Source organism: Sorex araneus, chromosome 1, assembly GCF_027595985.1.
Source record: "Sorex araneus isolate mSorAra2 chromosome 1, mSorAra2.pri, whole genome shotgun sequence".
In the NCBI taxonomy this organism is placed as follows: Eukaryota; Metazoa; Chordata; class Mammalia; order Eulipotyphla; family Soricidae; genus Sorex; species Sorex araneus.
In genome coordinates this window covers 146694112-146710929 of record NC_073302.1, presented here as the reverse complement: position 1 = coordinate 146710929, position 16818 = coordinate 146694112, and the positions used below count along the sequence as shown (strand labels likewise).

The following is a 16818-nucleotide window of genomic DNA, read 5'->3' as shown; positions in this document are numbered from 1 at the left end:
AAGAAATGATGCTATCGACATAAGAGGTGACATAAAGCAGTCAGGTTCACTGCCACTCTTAATTGTGAGGGGATCCTCACCTGGATGTAAACCTAGGAGATTTACAGTCTCCAATGCAGGCAAACTACTACTGAGATTTACAACAACAAATTTAGTTGAAATCATCTGTCCAGTCAGCCTGTATTTCCGTTTCTGAAAGCAGCAGGTGGGTGGTTGTCTTGAGACAGCCATAAGGAAACAAGGGAAGGGGGGGAGGGTGCAAAACCCCACCAATTCTCACTATAAAAACAAGTGAGCATTGCAGGCAAACAGCAGGCACAGTCAGTGTGCATCCTGATAACCCAAAGCCTGCCACAGCAAAGAACCAGAGGTACAATCTCTCATTGGGGCGCAGCACAGGAAACCAGGCCAGGTTCATCATAACTGTGAGAGTCGAGGCCTTCACATACATCTGCAGATTCCTCCCCTCAAGAGCCCTGGGAGTTAGAGACCTGGGGCTTTGTGTACCTAAGGAACTTTCTATGTTTTCCTGTGAGAGGGCACTGGCAAGGCATGTCTGTGACAGCAGAGCCAAAGGTCCCATGTCAACAACCTCTAGGGCCATACAGGTTCAGCAGAAAAGTCTGACCATTCAAGCATTGTGCAAGCAAGTGGCAAAAAGATTCTATCTCTGTGAGCCCTAAAATGCTCCATCACAGACCAAAAGCCAGATTTTATTATAGACACAAGAAGTTGACACTAAAGAACAGGGTACCAGAAAGTTCATCAAATTTCAATTTATTTCAAAGCAAGCAGCTGGGATAAGCAGGCAAAATGAATGATCTGACAAGGTCAGCAAATGTGCAGAAAAGTCAGGCTTGGGCACGACAGATACTCTCGGGGACAAAAACAGGTCCAGTTGAGTGCAAGGGCCAAGTGTAAGGAAACTTACAGGAGCACTTTTCACAAAACTGGGCTGTGTGTGGGCTGGTTAAAGGAGGACAACTTGGAAGTGAAGAAGTCTTTGTGACAAGATAGGTTTAGGGAACCCTACTCAGACAAGGATTCAGGCAAGGAACAAAGCCAGCAAGAGACTTGAAAAATAAGACAGGGCTGAGGGGCCAGAGAGATAGGACAGCAGCTAAAGCACTTGCCTTGCATGCAGCCTGCCCAGGTTCAATCCCCAGCACCACATATGGTACTCTGAGCACTGCCAGGAGTGATCCCTGAGTGCAGATCCAGGAATAAGCTCTGAGCATAACTAGGTGTGACCCAGCCACCCCAGCCCCCTCCATACCTCGCCCAACCCAAAATGATATGACAGGATTGAAAGCAGGATTTAAAGGAGGTGACAGAAGGGGGAGATTTGCACTGTAAGCACGGAGCATGTGCTTAGGCAAGGACACAGTGCTGGAATTGCTCAATGAATAAGAGCATGCACTAGCACACGAGCCTGGAGATCAGGTACCTGCCCTTCGTCTTTTCAAACCTACACTATCAATAAAAAGTGGGGCAAGGCCCTAGGAGAAGAAGACTAGATTTAGAGAGAGATTAACTTCAGGGTATAATTTCCAAACTCTGTAAAACCTGGAATAGCAGATGGACCACCACTATTCTTAGAAAGAAGGTTATAAACTCCAGGGCCAGTGACTTCACCAGGATGCAGACAGGAGTCCATGACAGAGGGGTGGAGGCTGCCACCTGGCCACACCCTTTTGTTAGGAAGCGCCAGACTACTCTAGAACCGTGGCCCTGAGCTCCAGTGAGCCGGTGCAGTGCTCCGAGCCAGAGAGAGATTGCTCTAAGCTCAGGTTCAGAGCCATCTAAGACTTCTTCACGGACTTGATGCACTGCAATGCCATCAACAGGTAGGTTGAAGAGGGGAAGAAAGTGCCAGCTGCTTTTACAGAGCCAACAGTGAGAAGCGTGATGCCAAGGCAGACGTCTGGGAACTGGCTCCCCGTGAGAGAAGAGGCTGCCTCAGAGGCAGGGCTAGGCAACTCAGGAATATTTAAGGGTACGTCACACATGAAATGGTAGAAGTGGTAGGAGTGACCATAATGAGAAGACCCCAGGCACAGCACACCCTGCTTCAGTGGTGGAGCAGTGCTGGGGGTTGAGGCCTGAACAAAAATGGCCATTATGAAAAGGGGTCTCACTTAGGACATGCACCCAGAAGAAGAAAGGCAAAGTTACCTGCCGAAAAGCACCCCATCAGAAACCAACATGATTTCACCACACCAACACGGTTAAGGCTGCATTAAAAGGTAACTATGGACTGACAAATCTGTAAAATAGAACACGCATGCGCTTATGCTATGGATTATACATACCCATGTCACAGAGAGGTATACGGGGGTCAGTTTCAGACCACCACCCTAAAGCAAATATCCCAATGAAGCAAGTCACACACAATTTGGTTTTTTTCTGTTTGTTTGTTTCCCGGCACATATTCACATATGCTTTCTTTTTACTGGATGATCGATTGCTGTGCAACAGCTTTATGTCTACATAAAAAACAATATGTATCTAAATTTTTTAAATATTTTAACGCTAAAGATTCTGACCATCATCTGAGTCCTCAAGGAATCGTATGCTTTTAGTTTTGTTGGTGGAGTATATTGGAAAAAAAAAATAACCAGTATCTCTGAAGCACAATGCTGTGGAATGCAATAAAAAGAGGTATACTATATATAAAAAGTATAATGTGAATATATGCACTTTGGATATGCAAGAAACAGCATGGAAATTTCAAGAGGAAAAGAAATGTTTGAATAAAGAACAAGAAAAAAGAAAAAGATCCTATATTTTTTCAACATATTGCATATCTGCATTTCTGCTACAAAAAGTTTCAGGTGCAACCAAACAGAACAAGCGATTTTCCTTCTTTATAAATAGTGGCACAGGGGGACTCTGAAGCTCTCAATCTGATAACCTGTATCCTGTTTATTTGAATGTCCAGCAGTATGTGCAGGGCAAGTTTTAAAGTAAAACAAAGAATCTTTATTTCCACAGCTCTGCGGGTGTGCCCCCTCTAAGCTCTCTCTCATGCTACCTTCCCTGGGCTCCATGCCTCCCTCCAGATCTTACTCTCTCAGCCCAAGTGTCAGCAGCCAACTCTGAACTGCTTCTTACTTGTGGCATGAATTCTCTCTTGATTTTTCAATTTCTTTGCACCTCATCCCATCTACTCTGCCGAATGTATACCCCCAAATGAAAAGGCCAGGCGTGTGCTTGAAATAAACGTCAGTAATTATTATTATTATTTTTTTTTTAGGAAAGAAAAGAAACAAGCGACAAAGTTTATGTCGACCTATCATCTCTTTCAGCAGACAATATAAAACAGGCTAACTTGAGCTTTCTTACCACTGGCCATCTGCATCTTATAAAGGTCAAATATTTAATAGAGAGGCATATCTGAAAGGCTCCACAATGAGAAGCAGAAGCCCCAGTGTCTGGGTGAATGAAATGGATCAACACCAAGCGATCAAAGAGGCAGACTTGGACAAAGTATCTCCTCCCCCTTCCCTTTTCTCTCCCCACCATTCACAATTCAAAGGAGCCGAGCTCTGCGCGGCACATTCATCCCGAGCACTCGGGAAATCTCCCAGACCCAGGCAGTCCCTGAAACAGCGCGGTCCTGGCCAACCATCAACTTTTCCCAGTGGCCCCCAGAAAAACCAAACCCTCGTGGCCGCGGGTTTCCCACAGTCCCCGGCTGTGAACCCAAAGAATTCTTTCTTCAGGCCACGCATGCCCCCCCCACCCCCCAAACACCACCACCACCACCGTATTTTTGGGTTGTTTGTTTGTTTGTTTGTTTGTTTTTACCTTTGTGTCCTCCGAAGCCTGTTCCCACTTCTCAAATGAGGCAAAGTAAAGTTTGAGAGCACAGTCCAAAAATTAGGGTCAGACATATCCATTCCTTTCTTCCAGTCACTGCGGGTTCCAGGCCATAAGACCAAAACGGGGATGTAGGGAAACAGAGGGGTAAAAAGAAGAAAAGAAAAAAAAAAAGAAAAAAAGAAAAGAAAAGAAACGGCCGGGTAGGGGTAGGGGGTAACCAAAAGAAGGAAAAAAAAAAAATCCCAATGATCTACTCACTCCCTCCCGGGAAACGTGATGGGAACTAGGAGCTCAAAACACAACTTGGAGCCAATCTGAGACGGAGCCGTCCTGCCCTTTCATTAACACACGGCCGTTCCTCCCAGATTCAGGAAACTTATTTCCTCTTGGGCTTGCCCTCTCCTGGTCAGCCCGGCCGGCTATAAACAGTAATTACAAGAGTTGGGCCGTGCGTTCTGCTCCAAATGCTGTCTGCGTGTGATTCACTCCAAGGTACTTTGTCATCTGTTTGGCAGATACCATTTGCAGCTCCGGCGGGGGGACCGGGGCTGGGGTGGGGGTGGGCGGGGGCAATGACTATTTTAAGGCTTTGGTTCCGGGAGGCTGTTGCTTATCAGCGAGAGCGTGCAACATCCGAACATGCCCAGTGCCGAGCTTCTTTGGGGGGGGATCTACATACAAGGAAAAGAATTTAAATAGAAAAAGCGCCGCATCTCTCGCCCCTCCGCAGAAAGGGGTTTAAAAAAAAAAAAAAGGAAACTTCCAGGAGCACTTTTCACAAAAACCGGCTTGTGGGCGGCCTCTGGGCCCGGCACCTTTGTGGAGGCACCCACGGGCTCCCAGGGGGCCCGGGGCTGGGGTGTGGGGACCACCCCGCCACGCTCTGCCCTCCCCGAGCACTCCCCCAAGAGCGCGGCCTCATGGGAGCGGGAGCCCCGTGGCCACTCTGCGCCACGGAAGCCCGGGGACGCCCCCAGCATCTTCCGCCTGCCTGAACTGGGGACCCCCCCCCGCCAGCCCTGGCCCCGGATGGATCCCTCCCCACCCCCACCGCAACTCCTCCTCCCCCCAGTAAATAACTAAACAAATAAATACGGGCGGCCCGGGCCCGGGTGAAAGGCGCACTGCGCACACCTGAAATCCGAGCTGTGATTCATTGCTGAATGGATCCCCAGTAATTACTCTCCCCGCACAGACGCCGTGTCGTGTTGGAAAAGCACGCCACCACCGCCGGGCAGCCGCCCGCCCCGAACCTCAGGGCACTCCGTGGATGAGTTTAGGTCCATTTGATGAATGACTTAGGGTGCACACCTGTTTGGTTTCCCGGGCTGCAATGACCCCTGTCCAGGGAATGGTCAGCCCCGACCTGAGAGGTGCTGCCTATATTTATTTCACCACTGCTGGATTATTTGTCCTGCCGAGGTGTTAAGAGCTGAAAAGAAATTGGTGGGGTGAGAGAGAGGGGGAGGTGAATGGGGTGTTGAATTGATAGTATTGATTTTGCAGAAAGGCATGCCTTTGAAATAACCCCCCAGAAACACACATGTCTGTGTAAAAGAATACAAAAAAAAAATTGGAATTTAAACTGGTGTTATGGCAAAGGATATCTTTGACTTTTCTTTTTTCCTTTTTTTTTTTTTTTTAGTTTTAAGCAAAACTAACATGTGAAAAGGGGTTTAGTGCATCCTGTAAGTCCTGGGAACAAACTTGCTTACAGAAAAAGGTCCTGGAGTTGGGGTAAGGGTAGGTCAGCTGACAAGGATGGCCTATAACTGGGCCTTCAAGTGGGCTCTTATTTAAATCTTGTGGCTAACACAAATATTTCACCTCAGAGTCTCTGAGAGGTTTTGATGATAATTCTAGCCCAGGGCTTCCCTGTGTATTATCTCTTCGTGTATCCCCTGTGCTTCCTCATATCTTTGAAATCTATAAAAGAAAGATAAACAAAGAAGGCAACCTTTTAAAAAAATTACAACTGAAAAAACACTATTAAAAATTTAGGGGCGTGATCCAATATTGTCTGCCCCAAACTGAGCCAACACTCATTCATTCATTCATTCATTCATTCATCATTTATCTGTCCCCTCCTCCCCCCTTTTCCTGCGTTTTGTTTACAATGACCAGGGATGACATGTGTACCTGGCTATGGTGCTCCTACATTTCAGATGGGGTTTGGGGGGATTTGCATGCCAAGTTGCAGTATTCTCACATCATTTTTAGCTGTAGTACTCAAGAAGGGGTTGCACCCTTCTTTGGGAGTTGTGCTGTATGCAGACAACACTTGATGGAACACTGGTTAGCCAAGACAGCAGAGCTGAGGACCCCTTGGTGCATGCCGGCAGCACCAGGGACTAAACTCAAGGCCCTATGCTTATGACACGTGCTTGCTGCCACCGAGCCAGCTCTGACATTATGTCTTCTAAAAAGTGTTTTAGGGAGTGGAAGAGATAGTAAGGCTGGCAAGGCACTTATCTTGTACACAGCTGACCCAGGTTCAATACCTGGCACCCCGTATGTTGCCCTGAACACTGCCAGGAGTGATCGCTGTGCACAGAGGTAGGAGTAAGTTCTGGGCAGAGCTGGGTCGGGTCTCAAAACTAAAAGATTTTATTTTTAATAAGTGTTTTAAGAACAGTTTTCCTCTGCTATCAGGAAGTAAAGCATTCCTGATTAAGAGTCTCTTTGGCTGAAAAGACATAGTGAAGAAACTAGGTACTGATTTTGCTTTTCAAAATAAAAGCAAAAATTCTCTGGGGCTGGAGAGATAGCACAGCGTGTAGGGCGTTTGCCTTGCACACGGCCGACCTGGGTTCAAATCCCAGCATCCCATATGGTCCCCTAAGCACAGCCAGGGGTAATTCCTGAGTGCAGAGCCAGGAGTAACCCCTGTGCATTGCCAGGTGTGACCCAAAAAGCAAAAAAGACAAAAAAAAGCAAAAATTCTCTTTGATTTATTTAAAATACAAAAAACAGCCATGAACCCCCTGCCCGGAGCGCGATCCCTGAGTACAGGGCCAGGTAAGCCCTGAGCACTTCCAGGTGTGACCCCCAAACAAACAAGACAAAAAAACCCAAAAAGCCAAGTGGTGTAGTGCGAACTTTTGAAAAGCAGGAGATCAATATATCCAGAAAGATATTTTTGAAAAAAACTGACATAAAAACAGTACTGTGCTCTGGAGCAGCACTTCCTGGCCTGGGTACCACTGGCAATCTAGCACAGTGACTGTGCTCTATGGGCTGTTCTGTCCATGGGAGGATGGGTAGCAGCATCCCTAACCCCTAACCACTAGATGCCAATTGTGGTTATAAAAATCGCCTGTAGACATTAGCAAATGTTCCTTTGGGGTCAAAATCAATCAGGAGGAGACCACTGCTCAAGGGAAAGATGCCTTTTGTGGAACAGGGTAAAGATCAGTGGTTTTCAACCTTTTTTATGTCACTGATGAAGGGGGACAATAATGCAGATCAAAACTCCTGGGTTTGGGCTGGAGCAATAGCACAGCGAGTAGGGCGTTTGCCTTACATGCAGCCGACCCAACCCAGCTTCGATTCCCAGCATCCCATATGGTCCCCCAAGCACCGCCAGGAGTAATTCCTGAGTGCATGAGCCAGAAGTAATCCCTGTGCATTGCCGGGTGTGACCCAAAAAGCCAAAAAAAGCAAAAACAAAAAAACAACTCCTGGGTTTATACTCTGTATCCAACTCTTAATGTGACCTTAGAAAAGTGATTTCATCTCCCTCCCCATTCTTATGGAATCTATAAAAGGCCTACTTACAGGTAGAAATGGTTCAAGGGACTAGAGTGCATGCTTTGCATGTGGGAGGCCTAGGTTCCATTTCTGTTTCCCACAGACTCTTCCAAACAACCTAGGAAGGACTCCTGGGCACTGCCAGCTAGGGTCCAATATGCTACCTCCCTCAGAAAATACAAGGGGGTCACTTTCTAAGAGACTAAACAGGCATCAAAAATAAGAGATGCACTAGATTATAATTCACTGTTCATGCGGTCATTCTTAGTAGTTGAATTCAGCAAAGCTAAAGCTACCTTTTTATTTTAGTTTGAATTTTTATCTGAAGCACACAGGAATTACTCCTTGTTCTGTGCTCAAGGATCACTTCTGGCATGGGGGTGCCCAAAGATGGAACCTGAGTCGGCCAAATGCAAGGCAAGCACTGTAACAGCTGTACTATTTTTCCATCCCCAAAGCTATCTTAAAAAGAAGTAAAAGAAAAAAAAACAACTCAATATTTCTCAAACTTGATAGCTCTTGATTTAGGTAAGCATTTAATAGTTTTGGAGTGAAGATTCAAGTACCTAGATACCTGGGTAGCTATTCTTTCACCTAAAATGCCCTGAAATTATCGGTACTAACAGGTCCATTTATTTTCTCAATCCTGAATTTCTAAGAACCCCAGGAAGCTATTTTAAATTCTAAACACTTTCTATTATTGATTATGTGTATCTAGATTCTGAAACCAGAAACAGGAGGGTTCACATCCCTCAGGTCTTAACATTTCTCTAAGAAATGTCTCACCCGAATCCAAGAGAAACTTGCTTTCCACTCCCCCCCCTCAAAGGGACACCCAAAGTGCTGTGCCCACTTTCAGGTATTTGGTTTTATGGGTGCTTATTTCATCTAGAGGTGACACAGAGAAGTATCATCCAAATGGCAAGAGAGTCCTGGGAAGGGCGCTCTAGCTGGTGGAGATTGAAGGCACTTCTTCTGTGTTGGAAGAGAAGGAAAGGAAACTTGTGGACTGGGCAGGAGCTGCTCCTCAGTACTGAAATGAAGAGTCTTTGGAGCCCAAAATGAGAAAGGCTGATTCGAGAGAGCAAAACTTAGCAGGGTTTAAGGACAAGTGACTGGAAGGTGTTGCAGAGGGTCAAAGGGAGACTTAAATGACTTCCAGATGATTTCTAGACCAAATGACTCTCTGTTCTCAACTTTTGTATTCTCAATGGCCAGAGTATCTGAGAAACACCCACAAAAATGAAAGCAACTAAAATAGACAAACCAATGACATGAATCATATGCTTTTTCCCTTAGCTGAATGACACCTATCCTAGCCAATGGGCAGCAGATGCCATTATTATTTTTACTTGATGCATTTTTAGGAATGCATCCTGAAGAATCTCAACTGAATATACCCAGACATGAATGCTTTTTGAAATAGGGAACATTCTAAAGTTTTTTTGGCATTTACAGGGTTTGAGAAAATTTCAGTTGGACAAGAATTAGAAAAAAATAAAAGTAAAGTGCACCAATAGCCAGAGATGAATGAGTTAATAGAGTGAAAGTGGCTGATATGTTCCCACACTCTTAAGATAAGAGTAGGTGTGACACCAAAGTGTAACCTGTCTTCTAACCTGTTTGACTTGATTTGGGAACCTATGATTCAGAAGGTAATGCAGTTAGCAAACACAAGAATTAAAATTGTCAGAACTCCTGACATTTTCTTACAGACAAAATAACTATATAGGCAGAAACTGGAGTATGGTTTAATTATAACTGCAGTAGAACTCTGGCTACAGACCCAAGAGGGAACGGAGATTAATGGAAAGTCTTAAGATGATTTAGCTGGTCAACATCAATATACAAATATTGAGCAAGATTTTCCACTTACTTCAGTGGAATGGACAAGCTTTGTGATCGCATATGCTCATGGACTCAATCAGGATAATATCACTGGCCATTGTTTTTATGTGAAAGGTAACTGAGATTAAAAAATAAGTTTGTCACATGTTGAACAGCAGGCTTAGACTAAAACAAGTATTTAGGAAGAGGGGGCCAGAGAGATAGTACGAAGGTAAAACGCTTGCCTTTGCCTACAGTTGACCCTGGTTTGATCCCTAGCACGTCTATGGTCCCCTGAGATTCACCAGGAGTGACAGCTGAGTGAAGAGCCAGGAGTAAGCTCTGAGCACTGCTGCTGTGTCCCAAATCCATTCACCCAAAGAGGCAAAATTCTTTACTGTTCACCCCTCACTACACACACACACACACACACACACACACTCACTCACTCACTCAGGTTCTTGAAAGGAATCTGATTTTTTCTGCCTCCTTCCTCTTTTTCTCCTCTATCCCATGCCCAATGAAGGTTTGTCCCCACGGAAGAGTGTCATATCGATAGCTCTGGAGCCAAGCCTTAGACTCAGACACCATGAGACACTCTATTTCCTGTTGTAGGTGTGAGGTGAAGGAAGCGGTCATGCCAGACACTGACAATCAGGCCAGAGGTCATGTCTTATGAGAAGATGCCAAGGAAAGTGGGATGAAGACTTAGTTCCCAGGGGCCAGAGGTATAGTGGCTCAATTCCTGGCATCACATGGTGCCCTGAGCATCACCAAGAGGCATTCCTGGAGGCCTCCAAGCAGTGCCAGAATGACCCAAGTATGCATGACAACCTAGGGCCTAAGTATTACTGTATCCTCTGGCACTTGTGCTGAACCATCAGCCAAGTTGACTGAGAATTGCTGGTGGGTCCCCCCTACCCCCACCCTGGGTTCCTGAGAATCACCTGGAAGACCCTCCCCAAAAGCCTGAGTTCCCAAGTGAGTTCCATCTGACCAGTATATTCTGAGGATGCTGCAATAAACTATCTTTGCCCTCTCTCTACCTATCTTCAGACCAAGCAGTTACTATAATTCTCCAAAGCTACCCAGACCTATTCTGGTTGCTTTCTATATGGTGACTTAAGGATCCCAGGCTAGGCTGTGTCTATCAACTTGGCCATCTTAAATACTCAATTCTTTTTTTTTTTTTTTGCTTTTTGGGTCACCCCAGTGATGCTCAGGGGTTACTCCTGGCTCTCTGGCTCTGCACTCAGGAATTACTCCTAGCGGTGCTTGGGGGACCATATGGGATGCTTGGAATTGAACCTGGGTCAGCCGCATGCAGGGCAAACACCCTACCCACTGTGCTATCACTCCAGTCCCTTAAATACTCAATTCTTATAGGCACTGTGTATCTGGAGAAAAATGCACAGAGATTAGGCAAGAAATGTGAAGAAAAAGTAGCATCAATGGGTAGGAGGTTGAAGGAATGGTATTCTAGTTTTATGAAATACATTTTTCCTCACATTACTAAAACATTACTAAAATATGAAGGTAAGTAAAAGAGATTAATATAAGATGCCAGAGATGTAGATCAGAAGTAGAGCCTATGTTTTATATATGTAAGGAACACCATAAAAAATCAATAAAAAGTAAGCTGTGAAACAGAATCAAATGTAGAAAACCAAAATATGAATAAAGAGGGTTGCATTCTCCCTGAATGATTAGAAAATATTTAAGGAGCCTGAGAGATAGTACAATGGGTAGGGTGCTTGCATGTGGCCAACCTGTGTTCAATCCCCAGCACCCCATTTTATGCGTTAGGAGAAAACCTTGAGCATTATCAGGTGTGGCCCAAGAACTAAAACAAGACCAAAACCCGTTTTTAAACAATAGTACAGGGGGCAGGGAGATGCTCAATTGGCTGGAGCACATGGTTTGTTCCAAGGGGCCTCAGGTGCAATGCCCAGTGCTACATGGTCCCCTGTGCAATATTAGATGCAACCTCCAAGCACTAAGCTTCAAATAGCCCCTGAGAATCAATGGATGATGTAGTTCAAAAACAGCAACAACAAAATAATAATAATATTGTATGAAGGGGACTCATATTCTAAAAAGGAAAGCCAAACAAAAATAAATAAAACTGATCATTTTCTGATAGAATGTGCAGGGTTATATAACCTTGCAGGTGAGCTGAAGGATGAGGTTCCACAGGTGGAAGACTGTCAGGGATGGAAAGAGAATATCTCTGGAATTCCTCTTAATCCTGGAAGAATAAGAGGCTCAGAATACATAGTGAATAAAATTCAAGACAGGAGAAAAGACAGATACAGAAATGACGAGCTTTCCTCCCAAATAACTGACTCTCTCATTTATTTAAGAGCCCGGTGACCCATAAGGACTGATTCAGAACCCCTCCCCGCACATATGGACTGGGAGAGGTTCTGAATCATTGCTGCTCAGAATATCATCAACTGCTATGCAGGGTTAGGTTCTGGGGGAAGCCCCAAAGCTTAGTCTGACAAAGTTCCACCCTCTGGGAGAGGGACTGGACAGGCTTCCAGTATGTCATCCTTTTAGGGTGGGAGTGAGTCATCCTGTAGGAAGATGACTGGGAGAGAGTCAGAGGTAAGTGGAGAAGTTGGAGATAACTCTCCATTCTAATCCAGAAGCACTGCCAACAGACTCCGGACCCTAACGGAATTATGCAACCCATGCAGGGGGGCAAGAGCAACACTTGAAGGTCAAAGCATTGATTTGACAATCTGGAAGATTCCATCCTTTCTGTTTACAGCTTCCCTTCACCCATCCTTCATACCCATTGGGTTACACATCATTTTCCAGGCTTTACTCTGCTTTGGAGTGCTCCTGCAGGAATAAATGGTTCCTTGCCCAGTCAAAAGAATCTATTTGCAAATAAGTTCCCTGAGAGTAAGAGAATCCTTGAGGGGGTAGTAGGGACAAGATTGACTTTATCTTTAAATTTACAATGCAATGCTCGGGCTACAGGTTATAACAAGGGAGGAAAGAATCGAAAGGGGTAGAAAGATACTTATTAGGCTTAGACTCCTGATATTAGGGGTCTTGTGTATGTTCTCAAAAACTACCGACCTTACCCCCCATCCCTGTGTCTTTTGAGTTTCACAAACTTACTCTCTTTTCTATATATGCTGTCTCTATAGGCAGGTTTTCTGTCTAGGATTTCAAAGTCTCAGGAAACCAAGACATGCTAAATCCTTTCTAAAAGAGGCACTCAGATACCAATCATTGCATTGGATTCTGAATCAGATGTTAACTTCAAGGACACGGCGTTTCTTGATCCAGAAGTCGGGTCTAAGGTACGTCGTTTCTCATCCAGTTCCTGAACATGAATTGCAGTGCAATTATAAGAAGTGTCAATTTGGTTTAAGTGGGTCAGGGTAGTTATATTTAGTCCTTTAGTAGCTAATGTTAAAACCTTTCGGTAATATAAAAGTCAAGGTAATTTATCAATCCTTCTTTCTTGAATTTTTTTCCAGGATAGACATTTTAAGTTATGGAAAATTATCCCATTATAGTAAGAGGTAAGTATTTTCATCCAAGTATCACCTAAGGAGCATTTATAGACAGAAGTAGAAGCCGTGTGCTTTTGTAACAATTTCAGAATTTTATACTATTTGTCAAAATTGATCAAATTATTCTACAACCAACAGGTAACATGTCTATGAAGAATGTAAGTTTTATTTTAGTGAGTGGAAAAATTTTAGTCAAGAAGCTATCAACCAAATTTCAGTATTTATGTATATGAATTATGCTATTTTTTCTACTAACAAACATTTTTAAGAAATATTACACCAGGGCTGGAAGAGTAGGCATAAATGCAGTTGACTCGCAGGTGGCCAGTCCAGGTTCTGTCACTGGCGCTGCATATGGTCCCCTGAGCACAGCTAAGAGCAATACCTGAGTACCTATCTGTGTGGCCTCCCAAATCCAAATACACCACCCCCCATTTAAATTCATCTGAACATACTAATATATCTCATACACACACACTACACATACACACACACAAACACACACACACACACACACCACAGAGCATGTGTTCTGCTCTACCACTGAGCTACTTCTCTAGTTCCTCAACCAGATGTTTTTAACAAGTTAACTGGAAAATATTTCTAAAAGGTGATAACTCGAATGAAAATATAAGGAGAGAAGTGCTTTCTACCAAGAAAACAAGATAGAAAACAAACACACAAATGCATGTATACATGAATATCCATATAGGTGAATATATATGCAAGTCATATATATTTGAACTCTGTTCACACCATGGAATTTGTACAAATATAATAAAGCATATGCACAAAGATCTAGAAATTTGTAGATCAGTCTCAGATACCTTATAAAAGCATAATTTGAGGGAGAAACCCAAGGGGAATTTTGAGAAATACTATAATAGTAAAAAACAATGAAGTAATATAAAACCAATAATAGCCATTGTGTTCTATAGAATAATATATCCCAAGATTAAATAAAGTTCAACTCCATAAGCTGTGTGATTGTATCAAGAGGAATTCTGCAGATGTGATTAAATGAAGGATCTTGAGATGTCCCCGGATTGTTCTGTTGTGCTCTATATGGAATCATAGGGCCAGGGGCGACAGCTGGATGCACTGAGCAGAAACTCTCATGCAGGAGGCCTGGGTTTGAGTACTGAGCTGGGAGTAGCCTCTGAGTATTGCCAGATGAGGCTCAAACATGAAGCCAATGGAACTGAAACAAATAAATATCATCAAGGGTGTCTATCAGAGGGAGGCAGAAGAAGACTCAGCACACTTGATGTGAGACTGAAGCAAGATGCTCTATTGCTCCTTTGGAAGATGAAGACAGGGGCCTGGAGCCAAAGAATGTGAAGAATGCAGCTCGAATCAGGGGAAATGGCAAGGAAACACTCTCTCCTAGTGTTTTCAGAGGGCGCTCAGCCTGCTGACACAGTGATTTCAGCCTCCTGCAAATGTTCACACTTTGACTTATTATTGAACTTTCATAAAGACCTTTTCCATACTAGTTTGCTGCAACTTGTCAAGAGTAACCAAAGGAAACTAAAGTATATTTTTAAAAATAGGTAATCAATGGGAAAGGCTCCTGAAATTTTTTTTTATTTTAAAATAAAAGAAGAAAATGAGGTTCTAGTTTGCCTAAAATATATTTGTATGCATATGAAAATAAGCATTTTAGAAGACCCCCTCCAAATGATTATAAATATAAATTTTGGAGGGGGTCTTCTAATCAGTGCTCAGGAGGCCCTGGGTGAGTGGTTCAATGTGAGAACCCCAAAAATGCTGTGCAGCTATGCTGATGATGCTGGGGATATGTGTGCCACTGTGGCAGTGCAGAGGCCTTCCAGCCACATGTGTGGTATTTGGGGGTCTCCAGGACAGTGTACGGTGATTCCCAGAGAATCTCGTGGTGCTAGGGATTGAACCAGGGTCAGAAGCACACACGACAAGAGCCACAGTAACCTCTGTACTAACACTCTGGTTCCCTTCTATATTTCTTTTTTTTTTTGGTTTTGCAGAGCATGCAAAATTTATTTATATATGTGAGAGGAGACTTGGGTAAAAACTGCACAGTCACAAGACATGGAATAACTTTACAATTTGGATGACATTTCTTGGAGTTGGTGTGCATTATTATTATTATTAATTTTTTTTTATCAGTGAATCACTGTGAGGTACAGTTTTAGACCTACAAACTTTCATGCTTGTGTTTTAGTCATACAATTCTGATACCCATCCCTCCACCAGTGCCCATTCTCCCTTCTATAATTCTGTTGTGAGTCTATAAAATGGTTGTGTTTCCTTGGCATTGTTGTTGTAAGGGTAGTAGTTGGCAGTGTCAAGGCTTACTCTTGGCTCAGGGATTACTCCTGATGGGGCTCATGGAACCATATGGGGTGTTGGGGATTGAACCCAGGTGAAAAGCAAGTGCCTTACCTGCTTCACTATCTCCTCAGGCCCAGAATGACTGAGCATTTTATTTTCATGAACTATCGTGAGATAGTTACAGACTTACAGATTTTCGTGATTATGTTTCAATCAGACAATGTTCAAGTACCCATCCCTCCACCCATTGGAGTGCCCATCCAGTGCCCATTCTCTACAACCAATGTTCCCAGTGTCCCTACTGCTACCTCCACCCTTTCCCACCCTCTGTCTCTGTGGCAGACACATTCCCTCTTACTCTTTTTCTCCTTTTGGGTATTCTAGTTTGAAATATTGGCACTAAGCAGCCATCATGTTTGGTCCATAGCCTACTTTCAGCACGCATATACCATCCTGAGTGATCTCTCCAACGATCATTTACTTAGTGGTCTCTTCTCCATCCCACCTGCCTTTTCCCCCAGCACATGTGACTAAGCATTTTTAACTGGGGAAAAAATCCCACTCAATTTCCAGAACTCACACATATAACAGAGTCAAAGTCTTGTTATAACTGCCTCAAAGTACAACCTTCTGAGAGTTTCAGAAAACTTCAGAGTTTACAAATGTAAGGAAATACCTTTCTAGTGCATTTCCATAAAATTTCATTGTTTTTTGTTTTGGTGTCAGTGGGGTTCAAACACAGGATCCCACATATTCCAGGCAAGTGCTCTAACTACTGAGCTATATCTCTGGTCCATTTGCTATTTTTTGACAAACAAACAAACAAGCATATAAAAAAAGCTCTACAAAGCCTTATGGATGCATACTAATGTTACTTTTTAAAAATGTCTTATTTACTCTGGGGGAATTATATTATAAAAATAAAATATGGTTTTTGGACATAAATTCTTACCTGTCTATGGTAACTGGGCATTTTCAAAGCTGACTGGGTTATAAATCTAAACAATGCTTTGGGTTTGGTTGAACATATCGGCGATGATTTGCAGATAGGTCAGGCTATGCATTTAATTTGAACAGTACTGAAATTTAGACTTACTTTACTCCACTGTGTTATATCCCAAAGCTTTCTTTCTTTCCTTTTTTTTTCCATTGCACAGGCAACTCACGGTTTCTTAAAAAGCCAGCTCAATTTTAATATTTGCCAAATATGTATGCAATAAAATATTATGTTGATTTTAATTAGAATAGCTATAAATTGAAATTATTTTCCCCCAGTGCACACAGTTATTATTTTCCATGAAGTTCTCAAACTGATTTAGTCTACAGTCCCCTTTTCAGAAAAAAAAAAAAAAAGGAAAGGAAATTACTTAATGCACCTGGGAACTCTACCTTCTTTAAGAAAACGAATAGAAAGTCCCCACCAGCACCAATTGTACCTGAGCTAATATATCCCCCATAGCATGCCAACATCCTTGAGAGAGCAGTATCCCACCTCGGGTCACACATGGCCAGATCATTCAGATTCATAGTCCTTATGCCTATGCTACTAAAAATTTACAACTTCTAA

At 43.4% G+C, this 16818-nt stretch overlaps 1 protein-coding gene across 11 annotated transcripts in view; it reads right to left on the bottom strand.

Annotated features, from left to right (window-relative positions):
- Nucleotides 1–16818, bottom strand: part of MAST4 (microtubule associated serine/threonine kinase family member 4) — a 668112-nt gene that overhangs the window by 186785 nt on the left and 464509 nt on the right. For 2 of the 11 annotated variants that reach the window (XM_055123961.1, XM_055123964.1), the window contains exon 1: nt 3811–3945. The exons of the other annotated variants lie outside the window; for them this stretch is intronic. In XM_055123961.1, coding sequence (XP_054979936.1) covers nt 3811–3902 — 92 coding nt within the window. In that variant the 5' untranslated portion in view covers nt 3903–3945. Of the gene's footprint in view, nt 1–3810; nt 3946–16818 lie in introns of those variants that run through there. 11 annotated transcript variants of the gene reach the window in all.